The sequence below is a fragment of the Copadichromis virginalis genome, linkage group LG5 (genome assembly GCF_057382275.1).
Source record: "Copadichromis virginalis isolate Kocher_CV1m ecotype Utaka linkage group LG5, C_Virginalis_male_GT1.1, whole genome shotgun sequence".
NCBI lineage: Eukaryota > Metazoa > Chordata > Actinopteri > Cichliformes > Cichlidae > Copadichromis > Copadichromis virginalis.
Genome location: NC_140622.1, coordinates 33,466,890 through 33,493,138, shown reverse-complemented (window position 1 = coordinate 33,493,138; position 26,249 = coordinate 33,466,890). Strand labels below are relative to the sequence as shown.

The 26,249-nt window shown below is 39.7% G+C and overlaps 1 protein-coding gene across 2 annotated transcripts in view; it reads left to right on the top strand.

Moving 5' to 3' along the window:
* Positions 1–2,769: 2,769 nt before the first annotated feature.
* The window catches only part of magi3b (membrane associated guanylate kinase, WW and PDZ domain containing 3b), a 122,998-nt gene continuing 99,518 nt past the window's right edge, over positions 2,770–26,249 (top strand). For both annotated transcript variants that reach the window (XM_085457439.1, XM_085457440.1), the window contains exon 1: positions 2,770–3,723. In XM_085457439.1, coding sequence (XP_085313565.1) covers positions 3,417–3,723 — 307 coding nt within the window. In that variant the 5' untranslated portion in view covers positions 2,770–3,416. The remainder of the gene's footprint in view (positions 3,724–26,249) is intronic.

The window sequence follows — 26,249 nt, the reverse complement described above, 5'->3', positions numbered from 1 at the left end:
GAAGAAAAATCTAATTATGTGCTAGAAGGATTTAATTTTGGTTACAAATAACTACAGCACAGCTGTCTTAGAAACGACATGATTTCTGGGCACACCATGGAACGATTTAGAAGGCCACGACATCTATAATCTGGATTTAGTCATGTCAAGCCAACACAAAGCCAGCTAATATGGGATTTTAAAAATGTTAGTTTGTCATAAGGCCTGACTTCAAGAAAAAGGCCTCTTTTTTTGTCCCCACCCGCATATATCTAGCAAAATCCCAGGAAACAGTGGAATTAAAATGGACAGTTCTTTATCCCTTTAAAGTGTAGAGGTTGTTTGGATTTCTGCTGCGCTCCCTGGTCCTGATCAAAGATGCTGTTAATCATCTCCTAGTAGCCGGTGAATTACTCAACACAATGTCCAGGGTGGCAACTGTGTATTTAAACACAGACTTGATGGATCATATCCAGAGAACAGAAACAACTACAGATTCATAAGTGCTACTGATGGTACAGTATGTTCCCATCTTCCAGTCATCCAGTTAATGAACTCTACTGACATCCTTACATGGCAGTAACATTTCACTGTCCTACTAGTCAACTTGACATATCCATGGGAATGGATGTCTGTATGTGTGTGCCTGTATGTCTGTGTCTATATGTCAGGTTGGGTATCAGACGCCACCTCTCTGGGGACATCTCAGGACCTCTAAGGTATCTCCCCCCACCACCACTTCCCCTGCCAGTGGCAGATGCTCTCAGACATCGGTGCGTTGGTGGTTCTTTGTGTCCGGGGGTGGGCGTCCAGGTACACACCGGCTCACTCCTTGGTGGCTGCTTATCGGGGCCTGGAGCCTGGGGCTCGCTCGGGCCACTTCGGGGGTGGGGTGCCCTCAGCCTCTCGGCCTGGGGCTCGTTCACTCTGTCACAGCTGGCTGCCAGCAGAGCTCACGGGCATGTCACTGCAACCCCCCCGGCTTCTGCTCCGCGGCTGCTGAGTGACCCCTCATCTGGGGCTCTCCTCAGCTCTTTCTGGGACAGTGGCGCGGCTGCCCCTCTGTTGGTCTTCCTTGGTCTCTTGTGTTCTGAGGGCCTCTGGATGTCTGGAGTTTTGATCTCCTCCATACCTGCTTCATGCCCTGGAGGACGGGGCTGTGGCCCCCCACACCCTCTAGAAGATCATTACATGAAGGAACCTTTTAAAACAAGCGCGTCCATGCTCACAGGTGTACAGACGGGTGATCACACCCACAAACTACACCCTTTTTGGCTCCTACCTCAAAGCACACTGTGCGCTGTCGAGCTTACGTGCTGCACAATAATGTTTAATATTTAGTATTTACTGTTATATTCCCATATATCATCGTGATGTTGTTTATTATGTTGCTCTTTTTTTCTTTTGCTTGTTTTCTCTTTTTTCTTTCTCAACAGGTGATCCAGGTGATTGATATATGTATTTTTTTCTGCTTGTTTTGTTTGCTTTTGTTTTTTGCCCTTTATCACCGTTCCTCTTCCCCGCTGTTTTTCTTTCCCTCTTTCTTTCTCCCCTTTCTTTTCCCCAGTCAAATCTGTCCCGTATTTAGCAAGTGAAAAGAAAATAAAATAAACAATAAAAGGTGAATCAAATAGACCATTACGGCAAGGCTGGGATGGTCCATTTGGTAAAGTAAATCCGTTGGGCATCTTTCTTCGCCTTTAGACAATAATTCTGATGGCAAAAGAGCCAAACGGGACAGGCAAAAAAAACCAACCAAACAAAAAAACTTGACACATCCAAACTGTCAAAATTTGTCACACTGTATTGAAGATGTTTTGAAGAGGTTTTCAATATGCCATGAAACAACAGCTACTCATCCCCAGAAATAATGAAACATATGCAAGCTTTAATGTACTTTTACACCTACACTAAACCACGTCTGCAACATCCTGCACTGTATTATCAACATACAGTCTATTTAAATCCAACATTTAAAGACAAAGGAGGTGTTATACTCTCTCATAGTGTATATCAAAACACCTAGTTTTATGTAAACGTATGATGCAAAACCCATGTTCTGAAGATGGAATCTGCGGGGCTGGATGTAGGTGGGAGTGCAGTTTTCTCTTGAGTAAAAGGTCAGGTTTACAGCAGCAGAGCTATTTATATGATAATAATCTAAATGACTTAAAGGATTTTTTTATACCACAAGATGTGCTGTAATACTGTTTTTGTTGCCTCTACAAGTAAATGAAATCAGTCATTTCATGTTTTTCTGATTTTTGTCAGTTCTTTGTCTACTTTGTCTACTCTCTCCTGTAGTTTGTGTTTTGTGAAAAATGCACCTAAAGGTGCTGGTGCAGAACTGTTTACATCAGTAGGTGGCGTAGTGTAGACGTTAATTTTGGAGACCAAAAATTACCTCCCCAAGCATAACTCATTCATTACGAACGCAGGGTCACAATTAGATGTAATTTATTTTGCATGCTTAATATTAGGATTACATGCTTGTGCGTTTTAATTAGTCCGATATGACACACCTATTCCACCAAATACAACAGCACGAGTCTCATTTTATATAGAAAATAAGCTGAACTTGTTCGTTTTTTCAGGATCTAAGATGACATCAGGTTACGCTAATCGTTGTTGCTCTGGTACAGTAGCCTATGTTGTTCAGTTCTCATTTTTTCTTTTTTTTTTTTTTATTTCCATTTTATGTTGTACCGCATCACACCAGAGGATGGAGCCAGCTTGAGAGTCTAGAAAACACTGCTGCTGTTGAGCGTAAAAGGGGAGTTTCGGAGCTTGGCAACATCTCTCTTGACGGTGCCAGGTGTGTTCAAACCTGTAGCAGACAAACGCTCGCAGATGTCTTTCAGCTCAGTCATCATGGGCTGGATCTCAAAAGCGTAAACCGCCAACCGGTAAGCGCTGCCGCCCGTCTATTTTCAGCCTACCCACAGGTATGAGGGATTTCTCATTGACGCACTAAATTTCAGCGTCTGATACTCCACGATCTATCGCCGAGTAAGTAAAAATATACTCTGTTTATATTTTAATTACTACTTCACGTTTTGAGGATCCTCTACAAGACGAAGGAAAGCGCGGATATGGTTCCAGAGAAGCAATGGAAAGCATAAAACCTTGATTATCTTCTGGTTAACCATATCGCTGCAGTCAACTCTCCTGTTTTACGCACAAAAAGCGCTCGGAATTATTGAAACCAAGGCAACTGTGCGCACACCGGAGCATAAGCCCGTGGGATGACAGAGCTCAGCGGCAAATTCACGGGTGAAGATAAGCCTCATAAATGTCAAGAAGATGAAATTCCCTGCAGGTCGCGAGAATAACTCACGAGGGTTTATTAGGCCGCATCACTTCGCGCTCATTTAACAACAAAAAGCCGAGGCGACTCCTACCAGTTAGATTGTTAGTTATTTGAAAAGGGGACAACCATGTCTAGAACACTGAAGAAGAAGAAACACTGGTCCTCTAAAGTGGTGGAGTGCGCCGTGTCATGGGGGAACCTGGGAGACTTTGGCTCCGTGGTGGAGGTCCTCGGAGGAGCAGAGCTTGGACAGTTCCCCTACCTGGGCCAAATGAAACTGGACGTGCTGGTGTGTCACGTAGGGAAGCTTCCCTACTACGGAGACGTTCTGCTGGAGGTGAACGGGACGCCTGTCAGTGGACTTACAAACCGGGACACACTGGCTGTCATTCGTCACTTTCGGGAACCGATTCGCTTAAAGACCGTCAAACCAGGTGCGTCCACTACTTTCAAACCTCATCGCTACTGCTGGTGTGCAACTCGAGTTTCTGTTTTTGTAAGATGAGCGTTTTGATAGGTTACACACACTAACCCTAACTACCCACATGCGTATGTACACCAAGTAATGCAGGACTCATTATTGATGATCATCACAACTACACAAACATTGATATAACTAGTTTTTAAATTCTTTTGGTACTTACAATATAAACATTTATTAACCACCTCAAAATAAATCAGAAAGGTAAAGAAAAAATATTAGTCTATCCCTGTCTACCCGCAGCTAAATAATTCTGCACTTCTTAAAGGACAGCCCAGACTTAGACTATAAATCTCCTACTGTCTCGGAGCATCTAAGTGGCCAATTCGACCACCACTTTCTCGGGGAGAGCAAATAGTGATAATGGTAATAATGGAATGCAGCCCAGTAGCTTCTAAGCTAAGTGCACTTACATGCATAGAAAGAAGGCCTAATTACTGCCACCCATTATTCAGGCTTATTTGCTGCCCGTTGGACAGAAGTTGGTGTGGATAACTGCTCTGTGTTTTATCCCACTGTCCCATCATTCCCCATCCAGCTTTCTAAGGATGATTGCTTCAACATCCCAACTCTTGCTTTAATGCTGGGATGGCTTGGTAATGCTGCTGTTGCTGCACTGTGGCTCTGACCCAACCTGAAGTAAAGGGTTTTCGTGACACTGGTGGGGCAGCTTTGTGGTTTTAAGTTAGAGGGAGATGACTTTACTTTGACTACATGCTGGAGCTAGAATGTCTAAACAACAACTACTAAGGCTGTTGAAAAGGTTACATCAGCAGCAGCAGCTGAGTCTCAGGACCTCAGGCCAGAATCCCTGAAGATCAGCTGTATGTGTGCACATGCAAACTTGTGGTGTGTCTGTGCGCATGTGAGTGTTTTCATCCTTAGAAGTGTTTCAGCATTTTTAAATTAATAATGTTTTATATCTTTTATAAGTAAAAGATTAAAGGCAAAACTGCCTAGATCTATGAATACAGAGCCTGTTAGTGTGAATGCACATGAAGGTGTGTGTATTTCATGGCTTTACACTCTGCAGAGCTCCTTACACCATGCTCTCTGCCCCACTAACCAAGGATGATTAATAAAGGGCCTGAAGGAATGATAGAGCAAGGCCAGGAGAGAGAGAGACAGTGGGAGAGAGAGGAAAGCAAAAGGAGAGAGACATGAAGGGAGACGGGGAGAAAATCGGCTCTGCCTTTGCTCCAGGCTCGACTCCCACGCAAGGCTGTTTTGGTCTTTAAAGCTCACAGGGAAGTAATAGGTGGCAAAGATGGCAAAATTCCTTGTCACATATTTCTTCACTGTCATCCTTACAAGTCTGACCTAGATGCCCATACGCTCATTCATTAACATGCTCTTCACTGTTCCTTTAGCAAAGAAGACCTCACAAAGCCCCCCGGCATCAGCATACAGATGGGATTCTTATATTGTATGGTTACGTATTATGTATCTGTGCACATCTGTGTTGTGTGTATACATTCCTATGAGGTAGCTTCATGTTTAATTCACATCTCTTACATAATTGAGTTAGCGAGTGGATTTTCTCCACTCTGATGGAGGAAATAGGCCTAGATCAGCTGTTACTAGCAAGCCCACTAAGCCACTTTATTAGTGGACAGAGTCCCTGGGACTACCAGATGTTCTACTATACTCTTCCCAGTTTCTTCTTGTGCTCTTCCTGTCTTGCCCTCTGGAGCTGATGGGCATCCTACAAAGCTGACATGTGGGGCAGAGTGAGGAGGGAAGACAGAGGTGCAAAGACAGAAATGGGAATTTGAGGAAATGATAGAGGGGAGATGCGAGAAATGATAGAGGGGAGACATACCCCTCGTCTGTGGGGGGATTTGTCTCGCTTAGCCTTTGATCGAAAAGTGAATGTGAGCTGAAAGAGTTGTAGAAACTATTTCAAGTAGTCTTCTATAGCTTGCTCTGGTGCATTATAGTATATTCTCTAGAGGCTGCCTAGAAGTCTCTTTCACATACATCCTCACATGCATAGCCTTTTGGTATTACAATAACAAAGTTCATACTATGCCTTTTCTAAGGCTTAACAACATGCCACAAGCTGGATGTGCCCATTTGGTATCTTTGATTAAGCTAGGAGATGCCTTTATTAGAAGCTTTGCGCTCAGAACAGGAATCTATTTTTGCCCGTACCCCCAGCTAAAGCGCGGAAAAGATGTCTGATGAAAAGCTTTATGATTGGCATCCCAGAATTCCCTTTCCGCTGCACAGTTATTTTCTGCTGTGCCTCCTATATGTTTGCAGCTTCAGTCACTGTGCAATCAAACATACTTGCAACCTGTAACCATTTTTGTGCAGCTGAATAGATGATGACTCTGGCATCAAATGAATAATTTCACATTGGAGTACACAGTGGAGCTAGTGCAACAAGCCTTCATTTGTCTTATAATACTAAGATTAGCTATGTGAATGTATGAAACGCATGTAAACAAGGCCTTGCTTTAAAATTGATGCACCCTGGTTCTTCTTCGTCTACGTCAGTTGGAGACGGAAAACGTAATACATATAGTCATGCAATCTAACAGTAGTCACCAAATTACAGGTTTATTTGAATGAAATGGTAATTGAGTGAAATACTCAAACATCTCTGGGGTGTGTGAATAACATTATTTTGATTTGGAAATGATATTCATTTTATCTTAATTGATTTCAATATTTTTTAATTGTTCCTCTGATAATGGAACATATCACATCTGCAAAATAGCTTAATTCATCTGTTCCTGTAAGCTGCAGAGTTTCAGAGGCTAATTTTGTTCTTTATTGTCTTTCAATTTTGAACCCAAATTACATAATTGAGTTTGTACAAAGCTGCAGTAATTCTGCTATTGATAACACTTTGTTGCCTGCTCTTGATCACAGTTTGATTTACCTGATTCTACTCATACAGTAGCATTTTCCATTTACCTGCTGTTGATGCCAATAGAGAAAAATACACAGTGACATGAGCCCCTAAGCCCCTGTATCAAGCAGCAATAATGAGTGTGGGTTAATCACATTAATGCACCTCTCATATCAGAAAGTGCCTCTCAATGGAATCATCTTCCTGACAGGCGATGCTTTGTCGTTGCAAAGAGATTTGCAGTTGGCTGCAAAAAATGAGGGATTGAGTGAGAGTGGGAATACATCAGTCCAGAGAGCCTGGTCAAATAACTGGAGACATCTGTTCTTGCCTCAGATATGTTTCTGACAATCAGCTGAATGAAGCCAGAGAGCCACTGTGCACACCGCTCCTTTGGAACAGGACATGTAACAACGTAATTTAAGGCTGAAATAGCACTTTCTTACTGAGTTGAAACTGATTATGAGTGTTTTTATGCAGATTCAGTAAGACATCAGCTGTGTTTTTAATCTGCTTTGGCTTGGGAACTGATCTTGGTGATCTGTTATTGGATGATCAACGCTTTGGTGATTATTTCATTACTTTCTAAACTTCTATCGTGATTTTCATTGCTCCTGTTGTTTTGCTTTGTATACTTTGTGCAACCTGCTTTAGGATCTCAAATAAATACCTGACTGTATTGTTTATTGGAAATAAATATTCTTAATCACGTTGGCGTTAGTTGGCTGAAAAGAATTAATGAGGAAAAAGTTGTGCTGATACATGCAATAAACTGTAGGCACTGATGAATTTTCATTGACCTCATTAATAATTTAAAATGGAGGTAATGCAGATGATAGATTATAGAAAATGAAACTGCACAAATCTCTGCTGGACACTTATATGAGATATAAGCATAATATTGCATCAGCCAGCCTGCTGGCTCCTTCTGAATTTATTAAAAACATCACAGATCTACTATCCTCAAATGGATGGGCTTAAAGAACCTTAGCTGTGGTTTTCTATAGTATGTTTCATGTTTGTACCTAATTACTGCTGTTTTCTAAAGCAGGCTGTAATGTTTCAGTTCTTGTTTTTTCCCCTGACTTTACAGGTTTCCATGGTTTTCAGTTCTTTTAAATGAAATATAAAAATCACTCCTCTAGAGAGTCTATAAAGGTTATTATCACAGTGTATGTTTTTATTGTTGCCATATATGACTGTGTGGTAACAGCACATAGATTTTTCACTCACAACTGAACAATGGCGACATAACTGTAACGACAACAAAAGCCGGCATAATGTTCACTTTGATTCTCATTCTGTTCTGAATTGACTTGGAAAGTCTGAAATGCTACATGGAAATACAAAGCTAAAATAGGGTTTTGTTACTTAGAGAAAGTTTTTTAAAACCTACTATGGACAAACTAAGCCGAACTCAGCTTTTAGCTACTACCATAGCTTTTCTTTTAACTATATACAATAAATATCTGACATCATTGGGAGAATAGGGTTGGGAATATGTCTGAAGTTGCCCTTTCTCAGTTGTAGCACATAACTGGAAATAGGCTCTTTCAAAGGATTTCTCACTACAGGAAGTATTTAGTTTGGTAAGGTCAGGGTGCTGCTTGGATAGAATAGGGCAGGAGGAAGGAAACACTGTCCACTTGCTGTGAATTCACTGGACAATTACCTGTGCAATTGCCACATGGGTGCAGTCGGACATCACACAGACTTTGTACTAAGGAGCTGACAGGCAAAAGACTGTTCAATTTCTGATCCAAATGGAGTTGTTATTACATGTGTAAAAACGGCTATAAAATCTTCTTGATGTTGCTCAGTTGTCATGGAGCTGAATCTTTTCACTATTGATATGATTCTATTAAAAGAGTGATCTCCAGTCACTATGTTGTTATCAGACTTCTATGCTAGGTATTGGTGAATATAGCAAACACCATGATCAAGCATAAAGTGGCTCAGAAATCTGCTTGATACCATTAGCACTGTAGGATAAAGTTCAGTGATCGACTTTGCTGTTGTGTCATCTGAACCAAAGCTGTATGTCTTAAACACTGAAAAGAGGAGTGGAGCTGTCAGGTGATCACTGCATAGTGGTGAGTTGGTCCAGATGGTGGGAAAGGTTGTTAGATAGACTTGAAAAACTCAAACTGGGAACTTGTGGTGCAGGTCCCTGCCTGTATGGTCTTTATCTCCCATATTTGGAAGGATTTCTATGACATCTTGGAGGTGGGTGGGGACTTAGTATCCAAATGGGCAATGTTTAAAATATCCATTACTGAGGCTGCTGGCAAGACCTGTTGTTCTAAGGTCATCCTGAGGTACCGAGGACCTGCTGGTGCACGCGGGTGGTGAGGAGGCCGTCAGGTTGAAGAAGAAAGTTTTACTGGCTTGGTTGGCCTGGGGGGATTTCTTGAAGCATCAGCCAAAAGGGTTGCATCCTCAGGAGTTGCGAAAGCAAAAACTTGGGTGTGGTAGGAGTTTGGTGGAGACTGTGGAGGAGCATATTTAGCAGGCCATAAACAAGCCAACAACTCAGGAAGGTTAAACAGGGCTTGGCTTAGGGCATGTTCAGTTGGGGAGGAGAACTGCTAACCTAGACTGGAATATTGTTGGGCCATGGAAAGAGCACTTTGAGGAACTCATACATCCTGCCAAAATGTCTGATGTGGAGGAGGCAGAGGTCACCGGGGTAGTTTAAAAGCTCCCTGGGAGTAAGACACTATGACTGGATGAGATTCACCCTGAGATGCTGGACACTGTACGGCTGTTTTGGTTGATACGCTTCTTTAATGTCACAGAGATCAAACATCTCTAGAGATGCTGCTCCTGCATGTCAACAGAAGACAGCTGAAGTGGTTCAGGCATCTGGTTAGGATACCTCCTTAGTGCTTCCCTTTTGAGGTTTTCCATGTACGCTAAACTGGGAGGAAACCCTGGAGTAGACCCAGAACCGCTTGACCTGGGAATGCTCAGGGATCCTTCGAGAGGAACTGAAAAATGTGGCAGGGGAGAATGTTTGGAATACCCTGCTTAACCTGCTGCCAGTGGATGGATGGGTGGATGGATGGTTGAATGAATGGATGGATGCATGGGTTCACAAATAGTGTATTTATTGTCACAAACACCACTGCAATAACACCTGTTCTAAGTTAAATGCACAAGCTTTTTCTTGTTGGGGGAGAGAGGTTTAAACTCAAGAGAAAAAATCAGCTAGACGAAAGCTTAAAGAATCAATTTTTACACTGCATCCTGAGGGAGATGAAATTATTGGTTCCTACAGTTTTTGTGCTATACCATCTTATACAAATTAAGATACTAACGTTTAAAAAAACATTGGACCTTGTTCTAGAGGCAAAGTCAGGTGATTGCCAAAGTTAGCAGGTTGAAAATGCCAGCCATGACAAACCATCACATTGTTGTTGAAATGTATATGATATTAGTTTGAACCTAAACAGCTGACCATGTGGGGTCTGTGTTTAAAATGCTATAGCAATAACCACCCTTATGTATAATAAGGTTAAACACCATCCACTTGTGCATGGTGTTTAACGCAAGTTAAGAAAAGTGGTTTTGACAGAGAGACTAATCTAATTTAAATGTTATTTAAAGGTATATAAGACAAAGAACCCTTTAAAGCTTACTCCAATCAGATGCTGATGATCTGACACTTGCGATACTTAACCTCTACCAGTGAGAAGCACAGCAGCAAACAATTTTTTCTCAAGCCATCCTGTTGTTTTAATACCACTATGCTGCGAGCATATCACCATGTTTATCAGCTAGCGTGGTTCTGTTGGTGCTGCACAGGGACATTTGAGCAAGACAACCAAACAATAAATACAAGACAGTTGCAACAGCACCTGCGTATGACAATTAGCAGGAGTGCTGCTCCAGCCTTGAATATTGTCAACCTTCTAACCTCGCCTCATTAATGCCTCATTAATTTCTATTGCTGCCTCTGTACTTACTTTCCCTCTTCACTTTTGCGTAAGATGGATATATTTCTATAAGAGTTTTGTCTCTTAAAATGTTGTACAAATAGGTGAAGCTTTAAGACATAATCTTTCAAATTTGCCCAAACTATTTTAAATTCTTATCTAAGTCTATTTTCGTTCAATTAATATTTTTGTTTTTGAACCCATTCCTGCTTTTTGTATCGTTTGGCCTTTTACACTATATCATCATACAAGGCACTTTGCTGATATACAGCTTGTTTGTCCTTTGTGACTCTCATCAACCATGTCCCGTATGTGCCTAAGGCAGCTGTCAAGTTTGTAGTGAAGTGCTGCTGTCTTACCTCACGCAAGCACTCATGCAGAGAGAAAGAGACAGGCTGAGAGAGAGAGATGTGTTTTTGTAAATTCAGATTACAATGATGTGCATTAATTTTAGAGATGCACCTATTACAATTTTCTTAGCCAATTCCTTTTTTTCTTTTTTCTTTTTACAGTTTGTCCTGCCAGTACCGATTTTGCAGATTCGATTTTTCTTTTTAAGAACTAAAACTCACAGCCTAAAGAAAAAAATAACTTTTTTCTTAATGGAAAATATTATTTTATGATAAAAGAAATTAAAATCTTTAGTTTTCCCACAAGTTACAGGCTCTTCTCTCACTGAAATAGCTGAAAATAAAGTGCTCTGCTTTTGGAAGAAGGCACAAATAATTAACTCAACACAAGTTTTTATACACTAACCTTTAACTGGCATATTTTTTTTACATTCCCAAACAAAAGCAGGCACAACAGATTTATATAACAAAACAAATGTCAGTAATACAGTTTTCCAGTATGTTTAAAAAAAATTCACCAGACAACATGACATTGATTCCTTTCTCTTTTTCATTCGACTCTATAATTTTCCTCTTTACTGCTTTGATCCTTGGCTCGTACTGAGGCTGCTAGCTTGTGGGTGTGCCACCCTCCCCCGTGTGGACTGTGAACACGTGTGCCACTATATATGGAATATATATCCCTAAATTTAGTAAGACTCTCTCACTAAAAGCCTAAATAGGTACTTTTTACAGAAACACTGAATTTGTCCTCATATTCATATTTTTCCCTAAAGACTTAACACCAAGAAATGTGAGACCCTGTTAGGGAGAAGAAATTAATGAAGTTTCCAACATAAAATAAAGTTATTTAAACTAAACTTAAAAAAGCAACATCTAAAATGATGATGCTGTAGATGTGTTCTAGTTTTACATTTCTCAATCATTAAAGGGCATCTTGATGCATTCTCAATCATCCAGGTAAGTAAATCTCCAAAAGTTGATTGTGTTGATCTGGACGTAGCGTTTTCAGTGGGAGAAACGTTTGGTTACTCATCCAAGTGACTTCTTCAGAGAGGAGGGGGCCTAAGAGTACATCTTTCACCATCTTACAATGCTGTGATTGCAGCCATTCCCCAACTCTCTGTGAATGGTACTCATGGCCATTGATCAGTGGTCTTTGATCAGTGGTTGTTGATCAATGGTCATGAGAATTTGCATAATTAGGATGAAGGTGACCTCCCAGCCCATTGTTCCTTCAGTGGGCTGGTTTCAGTCATTATGCAAATGTACTGTTTATAAGATTGGGGAAACCTGCAGTCAGCTGAGACTGAAGATGTAACTTGGATGAGTGACGAAACGTTTCTCCCACTGAAAATGCTATGTCTAGATGAACAGAATCAACTTTTTGGACATTAAAGGGCATGCACATATCTTTTTGAAAATTATTTAAATTATATGAGGTAAATTAATGTCTCTAATCACAAGAAGTTTTGGCAAATGTGTTTTTTCTGCATCCAAACCAAATGGTAGTTTTGTTTTTTGGCAATGTAAGATATCAAGAGCAATATCAGAGCAGTATTGCACCATTTTTCTAATAATGTTACTGCAAAGCAGAGCTGCCAAGATCCCATAGCATCCTATGAGGGCCCACTCTCTCATGTCTCAAAGTGTGTTTGTGGGAGTGGAGGAGGGGGGAGCTGGCGAGGGGAAGGTGGGAGGAGGCGTAATGTGACTACAACACAAACAAGCGTAAAGTTGCTCCCACCCCTACTCAAAGTCCTCAATAATTCATTTATACCAGAGCGGGATACTCCACTGTGCATGTGCGTGTACATGTGTAAGTGCGTGGCATCTTGTGGTATTAGTGTAAAGCTGGAGGATGCAGTGAAAAGGCATAGCATGACTCCTGGTCTCCAGCCCTCTCATTATTCCCACTTTAATCAAATTGGTGCTGCTCTGTAACACTTTCCACTAGCACCTGCAACAATCTCAACGCAAACAGGTCTCTTGATTAGATGGTTTAAGGCTGGAACTCTGTGTTTTGAGATCAGTGATAAAGAGTGTTTCATGGTGATTGCTGTGCAGGATGTGAAATGTACAGTGTGTATACAAATCTTTGCAGTAAGGCTTGTATTGAGAGATGCAGAGGTGGTTGAAGTGGCTGATAAACTGTAACTTCTAGTTAATTTCATCAGAATTATAAACAACCACCTTTGAATTATTGGTTTCTTTCAGTTAAAGATTAACATTAACTAAAATACACATCTGTATAATGGGTATTGTGGCAAAGTTACTGATACATTCTGAAGAATTGAGTCTAAATTGTCTTTTTTGCACCTGAATATATTAGCTGACATGGAAGAAAACTATTTTAGTTATGTCTTGGGAGAAATAATTCTTTGATTCTTTGCTGATTTTGTAAGTTTGACTACACAAAGAAATGAAAAGTCATGTTTCATTTTAGTGGAATGAGACAGGATATCTGTTCATGAGTGTTCATTTCTTTGTAAGGGAGAAAACTTAAAAATTCCAAGGGAATCAAAGAATTATTTTCCCCACTGTATATAATACCAAGCGAGCAGAGAGTGGTGGACAAGGGTCATAGTAGCACTGTTTAATGTGTTTGGGAGAGACAGGGGCAGGGAATACAGAGAGGATTACTTCCACTCAAATCTATCCTGTATGAAAAAAAGAGCAAACATTCATAGAAGTTGCATTTTCTACACTGTATAACTGTGTATCTAATTGAATTTGCTACAGTCGCTTACAATAGCATCGGTCATAAAGCCATAAAGCATACAAATAGCATTTGGGTGTTTACAGTATCTACAACTTCCTCTGGGATATTTTTTATCTTTGTAAGGTTCTGGGGGATTTCACTTCCTCCCTGCCTTCAGTCTCTGTTCCAATTAAAGACTCTGTTGTCTTCTTAAATGCCTGTTAGCGCTCATACAGCGATATAATGACTAATTCTAATCCTGGCCCCATAAATATGTATTTATTGTGGGGTTATAAAATCACGTTATATATCTGTTGTGTTTTCTGTGCCCCAATAGTAACAAATTATTTGCAATTGGAGTTGGGCTTTACTGCTGACTGAGTAGACGAAGAATAATAGGCACTAAAAATGGTCATTTTTTGCTTTGACCTGCATCCTATTTGGCCTCATTACCCACTGTTCCTTCTGCCTGCTTTGTAAAGAACTCTTTTCTCTGCTCCTATTTCCCCATAACTGTGGCCATGAGCCTTATTTACTACGGTACATGAAATTGAAATCTGTCATTCATTGCTCTTTTTCCGAATGAACCGTGGTTTATTTATACAGTAAATGCACAGATACTTGTTAGACAGCACCATTACCTAATAATATCATAAAATGGTCTAAAACACTGCTATTATTTTGTCTCCTAGAACCCAGAGAAACCTATGTGTTACAGGATAATACCAGGAATTAAAATAAATCCTGAAAGGATAGTTTTTGTAATGTGATAGCACTAAAATTATTATTATTTTCTGAGTACATCAGTCACATCCTGCAAATGTGAAACTAAATTAGAGGAAAAAACATAAAGGTTTGGATGTGACGGTGGCTTGGATCATCTTTTGCATGAGGATCGCCGTTGTCAGTGTCAGCAGATTAGAGGAGATGGCTGGTGAGGAGTCACTCAGACTGAGAGGCTCGTTTATTTTACCAGAGGCACGGCAGCCATACGGCCGCTGACTGACCCAGCGCGTGAAGGACGTTATCTTTATGCAACAATGATTGCTACATGCAGTTGTCTCTGCACCCCCTTCAGCTGCACTCAGTGATTGCACATTTAGCCAACGTGTCACTTCCCACCTTCCTATTATACAAATGTGCATTATCCTCAAAATGGGGTTTTATCACTGCAAGATAGGGGCTCAGGTCACCTCTAGACTGCTCACAGGTAATGGGCCTTGACATCTGAATTAGTCTGCTCTTTCATAGGGTGATTAGCAAGTAGCTTATGATTCTGGGGAGATGTTGATAGGCTGACATAAACAGGCAGGGGTGATGAGCCAGTGGGTTGCTCTCTCTGTGGCTCATGATGGGAGGCTTGCCAGTAATATGGCTCATCATGAAGTGGTCACGGTATGGTTTTGCAGCTGACAGTGGGTGGGATGGAGGGGGTGACTGGGGAAAGTGCGATTACGTGTTTACACTGGTGATTTGGCCACTCGGAGTATATAATTTTCATTAGCCAGTACTGCAGTCTGAGGATCAAGCCGATGACCCCGTAAACTTTATGAATAGCAGAGCTTTAAATTTTATACCAAAATCCTTTTCCTGTCTCTGTATCTTGGCTGTGTGACTGGCGGCCCAGCTGTTACGCTTATCCTTCCCCCAGCTCTTTTATTATTCCTTGGCTGTGTGATTCCCTGTGTGCTTGTGGCGGCAGGGGAACGGCTGGCTTTGTAGAATCTTAATAGCGGTGAGCTAGTGCCAAGCTTTCCATTCGCTGCTCGCTGCAGGCGTGTGACTGAATGCCAATGAGACATTAGTGTTGAAACAGGATGGATCAGGCCAGGCCATGGCAGGCAGTATCTGAGTGGCTGTAGAGCCCTTTACCAGGTGAAGTGTGCACATGTCGGCTCCCAGAGGGTTCACAGCAAGAGGCGCTCTGTGTCTCAGGGTTATCTCAGCGCACCTAATCATCAGAATGCACCATATCTTGTGCTTCTCTGTCAAGAGTGAGATAATCTAAGTGCATTCTGTTCGTCTTTGACTCAGTGTTGCTTTCTCTGTAACATACTGCCCCAGAAAGTGAAGATGTTAGATTAGACCTGTTAGATTCTGATTCAGTAATTATATGGAGATAAATTACGTTAAAGCTGGGGACCACTCTCTTCTCTTCTCTTCTCTTAGATTTCAGATCAGACTGGGTAATAAATATGATCATAATTTACCATAGAATGCAATCATTTGTAAGACTGTTATTTAGGCTTACCCTTGTAATACCACTGTTTGTCTGGATATAATCTCCTCACAACTGCTTATCACCACAAATTATTTATTGTTACCTCAGTATAATTTTAAGGCCCTGAATAAAAAGTACATCACTGAAGACAGTATTATTAAACTGCAGTGATACTGCAAAATACGTTTGTCTTGCCCATCCTTGCTGTTTGGTTTTTAATTGATGTATAGTCTCATTTTGTGTCTCCCCTGTGTTCATTCTGATCACATAAGTAATCACTGGGCTAATTAGATGGTTGTTGTTGCTGAAATGCTTAACCAGCCATCTGGATGGGAAAAAAAATCCTGTTTTTCCAAAGGAGTTTTATCCCATTTTTCAAGTTGCACCTCTGCTACCTAATCAAAGCAAAGATGGCAGCTTGCCAGCTACCTGGATTACAACTGCAAAGGCAGGGAAGACTGAAGCATGCTCGTGTAAGTGTCTGTGTGTGTGTTTGCGTGTGCATGTGTTTTATCAAGTCATGAACAGTGAAAGCAACAACACTGGACCTGTTAATGGAGATCTGCTTTACTTTGGTTCTCTGTGTACATGCACACACACCCATTGGCACTTTAATTTGTCTCTTTCGCAGCATGCACGTGGTGCTCCACATGACGCAGATGTTGTTAACAGTGGGATGGAATGATGGGTGGATGTGAAAGGCCCAGTTACCCAGTCACTGCCTAATCTGATTACAGACAGCTTTGCACGGTCATCCTGACTGGCTGATGAAGGGCATCAGAGGAAGGACAGATGGCCGATGGTTGTTAACAGCTGTGGTTAAGGCTATTGTATAATATACAGTTTTGGTACTGGTATGAGGGGGGCAGGTGCTCCCATTCTAGTAACCGTACCATCAACACAGCCATGTGGTGATTTTTAAGCATTTGAGATGAAGAATTCTGATTCTACAATAAGTTGTAATTCATCCTAAAAACGTATCTTAATGCATCAGCCATTAATGATTTACATTTTCCACAATTCATGCAACCAGTTTGGCTGGCATTGTCTGTAATGCCACTTCCCTCACTGTATGCAGAAAGAAGTAGGAAGACAAGGGTGTTTGTATTAGATTATATATAGAACACGTTTCACAGTTGATTAACAAACTAAAATCAAGAGTGGCTTGTGCTGATTAACATTGAGCTCGTTGTGTTTTTCAGGCTCTCTAACCAACCGCTGTCAAAAATGTGACTTTGTAGCAGTTTGTAAGAATAATAGCAGCTGCTGCTGGAGGAGCTCTGTCAGATTTGCAGGGAAATAACACTGAAATATTTTTCTCTTTTCTCTTTTTATTGTAAATGTGAAGAAAATTTGTAGGATTGAACTTGTAGATGACCACAACACACCGATAAGGATGTTTAAACCCATTTATAAGACCAATTCTGTTTCTGCAAAAGTTAGGATACAAATAATTAAAAATATATATATAACTGAACAAATCGAAGCATCAAATATTAAACTGGGAGTTTTTTGTGTATTATAAACTGTATATCCAGCAACTGAGGACATGGGGATGTTTACCACTGTCTTGCATCACCTCTTATTTCAACACTCTCTAAGCATTTGAAACAGAGTACAATAGCTATAGTTTTAAAAGTCAAAATAATAGAGAGGTTATTTTTACTAGGCCCTGACACATAAAACACTGACATTTAAAAATGCTTTACTTTCTTCTTTATATAGTTTGTTAATATGAATTTCTATGTATCAATCGTTGTATCTATCTATTAATGTCTGTCTGTCTGTAACATGTACATATAGACTGATAGAGATATTTAATGGTGTGATAAAAGCTGAACTGGATTAAAAGCATAATCATGTACCTCTGCATTATGGGTGACAGTAATTGAGAATGCTGAAAGCTTTCTTGAGGTGTTTAAGGATTAAACACCATCAGCGACAATGACCATCAACATCTAATTTAGACTTATTTAAATATGAAACATACTTTCGTGAAGTGGCTGTTTTTAAATTAATTATATAAAATTATTTAAAATCCAAGCTTGCACAGTGTCTGTGGATGGAGAAAAACCTTAGCATTCAAGCTGTAGAGATGAAACTGCCCAGTATTTTAAAAGGAGAAAAAAAAATCACATTACAAAGCTGTTGCAAACTAAGTAACCATAATTAGGCAGAACAGGTTTAAAATTTCTAGGGCATTTGTTTTGTTTTAGAGACAACATAAAAGCTAGCAACATAAAAGTTTGTTTCTAAGGTAAAAGACTAAGCCTTTGAAATAGTTTTAACAGTGTGGATAAAAAGAGAGCAAAATCTAATTTGACATCATTGCTGCTGCTGCTGCTTCCCTTTTGTTTGCTTACTGTATGTGAGAGCTTTGAGGATTTGTTTTTTCACACTGGGATGCGTCAACATCTTTGATTTACCCGCATTTGAAACAAACTTTAAATCATATACTGTAGTTGTTTGCACTAAATATAACATGTCAGTTCTGTATATAGCACGCATTAAGCGTGAGTGCAATCATCACTACTCTGTGTTCATGAAAGCAGGTGTTGCTGACAGGCTTTTAGCCTGCCTGTGCAGCAAATTGGTCAATAAAAAGTAAAAATGGAGCATTCTCCTCTGCTAACTTTCTTCCTTTGTTCAAGGACTAGCTGTTCTCTGCTCCGTTGCACTCTGGTCTGTGTCTGCAATTGTGTGCGCTATGCCAGTGATGCGTCACAAATTGTGGTTATACCTCTGAAATTTTGATACAGATCTGTTGGTTCCCTCTTTGTTTCGCCTCTCTGTTTATGACCTCATCATCTGCACAAGTCCGGGCCTGTTGTGTTGCAGACGCACTTAGTGAGGAGTTAGGTTTCTCACATAACAATTGTTTAGTTGGGGGATTCGAACAACAGTGAAACCAACAAAAGACTTTATTGTATAAACTGATACAGCATCAGGCGACAGAAAGCTGCATATTTACAGGGCTGCAATAATGAATAAGTGTCTTGATTTCAGTTTATTTTCCTGCTTATTCAGATGCAGATGGGATACACGGTAACATACGCTCCAGCCTAACATCATCAGTGATGTGCGTAATGTAAAAAAATGTGTTTTTCTCCAAACATTTAAGGTAACACCGTTACATCAAAGATGCCGTTAGTTCAGGCAGGTCACAACTGATCTGATGCCACCCACAGCAGCTGATAGCTCAGCTGATAAAGTTTGCTATTTAAGTTCTTTTAGTCTGCTCACTGTTGTTGAACATTTCAAGCCACTTTGAAACCCACATCCAGTCCAGCTCCACCTTTCATACTGTGTCTTACTCAGTCATATCTGTTGTCTTACTGCTGCCTTCAAGCATTCTTGTTTATATACATTGGGAAGGTAGGAAGATCCAAGAAAAGAGCTATACCACCAAATATGAACTACTGCATATGGAAATAATCTTATTTTGACTATACCTGATTACCATCCATTCAGTTCAGACATTAAATGTATTCTTTTTACTGTCATATAAAACAAATAAAACTAGAAAAAAATTCTTAAAAATTAAACTCACTTGCATTAACTGTGTAATTGTTTAAGCTGTTGTTTGTATTTCCCTATGAATAATTGTAAACCTCAAAACTAACTTTTAAATAGGTCAAATTTTGGATGCTAATCTCTGTTAAGCTTAGTTATTTACTACCTCAGACGTTGTTGTTAGTTTTCATACTGGGGGATGGGTTTGCGCTTTGGCGCTTCAGGCCAGATGATGCAGTGTGGCATTATGATCTCTCCTCTGATTCAACAGACTGAGCCAGTTTGTGTTTTGACATGGCTGACTCTGACCCCGAGCCCCAGTCTGTCTGGATGACTGTTTTTATACCTGGCTGAGCAGGCCTGCCATTGGCATTCACCCACACATGAATGTACCTACAAGCAAATCCATTCACATACACGCACACAAAAAACTTTTAGGTTGGATGTGGTAGAAGATGGAAGTCGGCAAAAGGCAGTCCAGCTGTCCATCAAGCTGAGGTTTATTTTCACATAACTTATGTAGTGTGATGGGTAATATTTATTTTGAAATGAGAACCAAAGCCTGACAAGAGCGATATTAATTTTATTATGGCGAGTGTGTGATTGTGGCTGTCTCCAGGCTGACATTTGAACAGTTAATAAAACAGAAAAGGCTTCTTGGATTGGAGACCAGCAGAGGCAATGCTTCTAAAAGTTAATTTAAAATATGAATGATGACAATGACATTTTTAGCTCTCTCCGATATTGTGAAGTGAGTGTTCAGACCCATCGTTTCCTTGTTTGGTGCTGTCATACTCAATAATGCATAGAATCACTTATGAGGATACATTTTTGAGCATTATTAAATTAAGGGAAATCGAATCTTGCGTTTAAGTGAATCTCAAATTACAGACTCCTTTCTATTTTACACTTCATATGATATTCAATTAACAAAAAAAGAATGAGTTGGAAAGCTTGTATTGTTTCTCTCTTCCTCAAAACACAGAAACAGCCTTGCGTGAAGAATCCTGCTGCATAATGTCTCGCAGTTCTCATGAATGTATTTAAACGTAAAGCATTGTTGTCTGTCTCAACAAGTCGGTTACATATATTCACCCCAATTAGATCCTCTGACCTGTAACGCTCCTTTTGGTATAGGATGCCCAGGTTTGAGATCATTTGAGATATCACCTCGAGAAATGTCTGTGTTTACTGAATGTGATGGAGCCAGACGCCTTCTAGTGTTAACAATCTGTAAAATACATTTTAAAAACTCTAAATCTGAATGTACCAACTGAAAGAAGTCATCGGTTAGACAACATTACAGCTAAGCTGAGATGGCATACCATTAACGTTCCCATCTTGTCACGCTGTCACTAACTCGACTCCCTCGTCATGGGTAGATTGATGCTCTTGTTGGGTGAGGCTGCAGATAAAAGAGATAATAGCTCCTGCATGAAACTGCGTACAACAGAATATGTGGATATGTTTGTTTTTTGGCTCAACCAGGTCATGTTTTTGAAAAGGCACGCTGTTCCCTGACACCACACGGAGTACCGCAAAGCAAGGAGTACTTTTCAGTTCTACTCAAGACAACCACTGCAGAAATGTGTACCTTATCTCTAAATCTGGGCATGGATAAGTCACAGAAAAGGCCAGAAGAAAAAATATATATTTATTTTTGAGTGAACTGTCAGGAGTTGTGAATGTCCGTCATAAAGCGCCGATCCTTTTTCAAGGATAGGTTTCATTTTGTCAGTCAAGTTAATTTTGCTCCTTTGAAGACCCCAAAATACATTAAAAAACAAACTAAAAAAAAGGAAAAAGTAAACATTTTACTCGGAGAGATTTGTGAAAAGAAATAACAAAATCCAATTTTCATATTGATAAAAATCCCATTTGGTTTGAGCATTGCAGACTTATATCTCTATATTTGTGAGTCAGATGCCCTGGGAAGACCTCTGCAGTTTGAATTTTTAGGTTGTATTAACAGTAAAAGGATGCAAGATTGGAAGAACAATACAACCTGGGAAAAAAGTCCATTTGGCAAGCTATTTCACACAATGTCCCAGGCTCACAGCCGCATACCAAAGCAATTTCGTTTCTCTGGAACACAAACAAAAATTGATCTGTGTAAATAGACTGGATTACTGTTGCACTGGAGGGGCCTAACAGAGGAACACAGACAAATATATCCACTTATCCTTCTGTCCATCCATCCATCTATCCATCTGTCCATTCAGCCGTCCAGCGAGACATTGTTTTTTTTTCTGACAGGGATGTTGCTCACTGTGACAGGCTTATTGACAGGCCAAGGAGGAGCTCAGGATTATGGGAGTAGAGGACATCATGAGTGCTTTTCAGACTGATGTGGAGGGTAAGGCTTACATGTTGTCAACAGGCTGAACACACCTCAGTGGCATGTGTGGAATCCATGCAGCTGAACTTTGACAGAGAGCGAGAGAGCTTTTCTGATGAAAACCAGTTGAACCAGTAGCACCTTTGGACATGCACCGTTGCTGCTGAACATTTGGGTTTATTTATCTGTGTGGAAGAAGGATAGATGTATATAAGCTGATTTAATTACATTACTGACCTTTAAAAAGGGGAGGAAAAAGCTAATAAATAACGTCATGGTCTGGCTGCTACTGAGAAAAATAACAATTCTGTACATGAAGCATTTGTTGTGTATTCATCTATTGAGCTTCAGTAAAGCTCAGCTTCAAATGGCAGCACAAGTTCGCAGTGTGACAGGTTTGGATATTGAATATGAACTTTGCATTGTACACCGAAGGACTAGGGTTTCATATTTTTATGAAACTAAATTTTTCTCTGCATTCATTATATATGTGTACATGTAGATCTAGTTAAATTGGGTGGCGGGTGGTTATCGCTGTCCCCTCACAGCAAGAAGGTCTTGGTCAATCAAGCAAAACTTTACTGTACACTAACTTTAATTGAACATCTTCTATCCAAAATAAACTGTACCTGTGTTCTTACTTTACTGACAAGCAAGTTTGTCTTTTGTTAAAATTTCCACTCCATCAAGCAGCAAGCTTTGAAAATGTTTTGGGGGAAAATATTTAGAACTCAGAGGTTTTGACAAATACATCTAAAGTCAGACATTGCTACAACACGGATGAGCGATTACATTACTTTTTCATCTCCCTTCAAGGACATGAACCGGAGTCTGACAGCCCATATAACTTACAGCATTCTGGACAGATCCAGCCTTGGGTTATTTGTCAATTCAAATGCATGTGTGAAGATACTAAGTGAAGAACCCTGATTGATGTCTGTGCTTTAAGTGTTTTCATGGGATTCATGTCTTAATTTGTGTTACTGCTTATAACTGTTATGGGAACACGTTCATAAATAATAAAAGCAAGATGGAGAATCAGGTGTGGGTAAAGTGACTTGATTTATTTGATTGTATTTGAATTCCACAGCGTGTCTGAACCACAAGGCCCTACATGTCTCTGTGTACAGAATGCTCTGAATCATCCTCCTTTATAAAACCAGTGAGTAAGCCTTTGGTATTCTGTTCCACCCAGCCACACCAGTTGTGTTTCCAAGTTTTTGAGCACTCAAATGGATCCTTCCTGCAAATCCCTCGCCGGCCTTCTTCCCCTATAAACTTGCTAAAGCACATGTTTGCAGGGAGGGGCATTCAGTTTTTAATGCAAATTTTACTGCCATATTATGGTAGTGGATTCATTCTGTGAGGCTTCCAGTTTATGTCTAAAAAGCAATTGTAGCTGTGATAGTTGGATTTCATTTTCCAGCAACAACCAATGCTCGCTTATCACTCCTTTTACTTTGATGCCTACTATAATAGCTTTACACAGGCATAGGAACAATCCAAGCAGCCTATTACCTCTACCTGCATTTAATTTGCCTAAGCGCGGAACTAAAATACTAACCTTAGCCTGCACCGCTCAATATTGCACTACCATTAAAAAAATGTTTTACCAGAGATGAAAGAGAGAAAATTAAAAAAAACAACAACCCAACAACCTTGGACTATACTCCCTCTATAACAAACTTGTAAATACTAAAGATCGGGATTTTGAAACACAAAATCACAATCAAAATCACTCTCAGAGGTTTTTTCAGTATAAAAAACCACAGAGATTAAATTGGGAAGAGTCACATATTTTTCAGACATGCTTTTTTTTCTTCAGGTTAACTGTAACTCTAAAGTTGAAAAAAAGCATCCCATATTCCGTACTTTTTTGATAGAGGAAAGTGACAGATTGCCCAGTTCTACCTGATGTACCGTGCTGTGCAAAAGTCTTGAGCTACCCCTCATTTCTTTTGTATTTTGCTTCCAACGAGGCGACTAGACACGCTTAACATTGACCTATGAATCATTTAAGCATAAAAAAAGCACCTTACTTAAGTGATGAACTAGTGCTATGTCCACATATAGGAGATAAATTGGTAGTTAAACAATTCTAAAATCAATTTTAGGCACTTTTGTATGTGCAGCATGTCCCAAGTTGAATCTCCAAAAAGAAAAAAAAAATCCCAAACAGAAAAAAAAATCAAGGAATAAGCTTGCATCCAGGAGTCTATGTTCATTACTAATGCTCATGGGGGAAACACAAAGACATTAGACACTAATGAAAAACCTAAGCCCTTCCTACTTTCCACACAGAGATCAGAAGGCTCTTCCAGGAATTTATGATGCTATTTTCTGGAGAGTTAATTGGTCAGTAGGTGATGATTTCAAACCTGTTGATTTGTAATCTGATCCATAGCAGGTTACACAAAGCAGACATCACTATGTAGATTTACCCAAGTAAAGAGTGAACCACCTTTGTAGAACAGAAAACGCAGGTGAGACAAAATTCTGTTTCATATTACATTCCTCATGAGAAAGGTACAAAACTGAGTGTCTACAGTCTTCCGTAAAACACACACAGGGCTCTGTCATGGTTTGAGGCTGAATTTCTGGCAGTGCTATTTGTGATTTTGTCAAAATTTATGGAATTATGAATCCAAAAACTATTGTCAGATTTTGAACCACCATGCCCATCCATGCCACGTATCTGGAAGGCTTCTGATTGGAAACAGCTTCATTTTTCAGCATGACAGTGATCCCAAACGCACTGCCAGTGCAGTAAAAGCATACCTGGATGAAGGAATTATATTACTGTGCAATATTTAATACGTGCTATAATGCTCACTGTATATATAAAATCCTTGTTTATTCTTGAATATGTATATAGAAGCAGAACTGTGCACCCCCCCCCCCCCCCCCCTTTTTTTTTTTTTTTTTTACATGTCTGCACTGGGTAGGAGTTGCTTTTATTCTCATTGTACATGTGCATAGTGAAGATAAAAGGCATTCTATTCCATTGTATTCTATATGCAGTAAAGTATTGGAAAAACCAGGAAAGAAGAAGAACACTGTTTGTTTTGTTGTGATATGTAAAGCACTTGTTTTTTAAGTGCCAACTCGGTTGAAGTCATTGTGGAAGTGTAAATAGCAGCAATTCCTGGAAGTGAGCCACATGTTAACGTGCCCAACTTACCAGCATTAAAAACATGTTAAGATCCTGGAACAAAAAACTGTTTAGAGTTCCGTGGATACAATAGTTTCCACCTTTATAACAACTGTTGGAGGTGATTGGTGTTTTTTTTTTTTTTTTTTTTAAACTCACCTGTTTCTTCCCAATGCAAAGTTAGGGGTGAGGCTGCTTGTTAGGCATGCTGACACAGGTAACAGTTATTGATACCTGCCTGCCAGGTCTCACCTCCTCAAATTGTCACTGAACTGGATCTCTTGGTCTTGTCTGTGGTGTTACTTTCTTTCCAAAGATTTTTAAATGGAATTTCTAAATTAATTTTAAATGAAAAGTGGTTGCTTTAATTTTTCTGTCTGAAATTATTGTATTTTATTAATTAAATTTATGAATAAAGCTTACAAACCAAGACCAACCTAGCATTATCTGATAACTTAGCATTTCACCTTCGTAAGCTTATTAGGTAACTTCTGGCTCCCCAAACCCCCCCAAATGGCAGCAGTCAATATCCTAACACCGAACGCCTTCAAAATGTGTAACATCAGATATTTTATTTCAAACCAACATAAAAATAATCAGGCAGATATTATTAACACATTTAAATGTATATGCATATTATTTACATGGCTAGCTTAATCTTTTCTGGTGATTAATGACCCTGTAATGCTGACTGCTGACTTCTTGCATGTAAATATACTCTCTCCCCCTGCTGGCAATGCAACTTCTGCATGTGTGTCCACTTCAGGTTTTTTTGAGGCAAAATGTGGAATGGAGACTGGTGTGCTTATTACAAGTTTTTTTTGCGATACTGGGTCAAGCTACAGCCATCTTTTCTAGAATGTATGTCTATTTTAAACAGTTTTTTAAAATGTACAGTAAAACTTCACATGACCTCTTTAAATAGCCGGCAAACTGATTTAAGACACTTTTCTCATTCTGACGTTACTGAATAATGCAGGATTGCACTTAGAATATAAAATGTCATTTTTCCAATCAGTTCTTCTGGTTGGATGATTAAATTAAAGTAGATCTGTTTCAGGAAGGAACTTGTGTGGCAAATTTTATTTGTAAAACTATTATGTAAATACATTTATGCTTAACATAGGTCTTTTCTAAATATCCGTATTTAATGCTTTGGACCAGTTTTAGGATTCTGAAATTAATTTTCTTGACTTTGATGAGGCCCTTTTGAGGAATGCCACTAATAAAAGTAATTTAAAGAAAGGCTTTCGCTTGTAGTCGGCTGTTTTCATAATGTGTTCTTTTACAAACAGATAATTAACAATAAGACTATGCAGTCTACTTGCTATCATATTTTAATGGAATGTACTGTTGATAGAACAACTTGGCTAATGTGGACTTAGCCCTAACATCAAACCTCCTCAA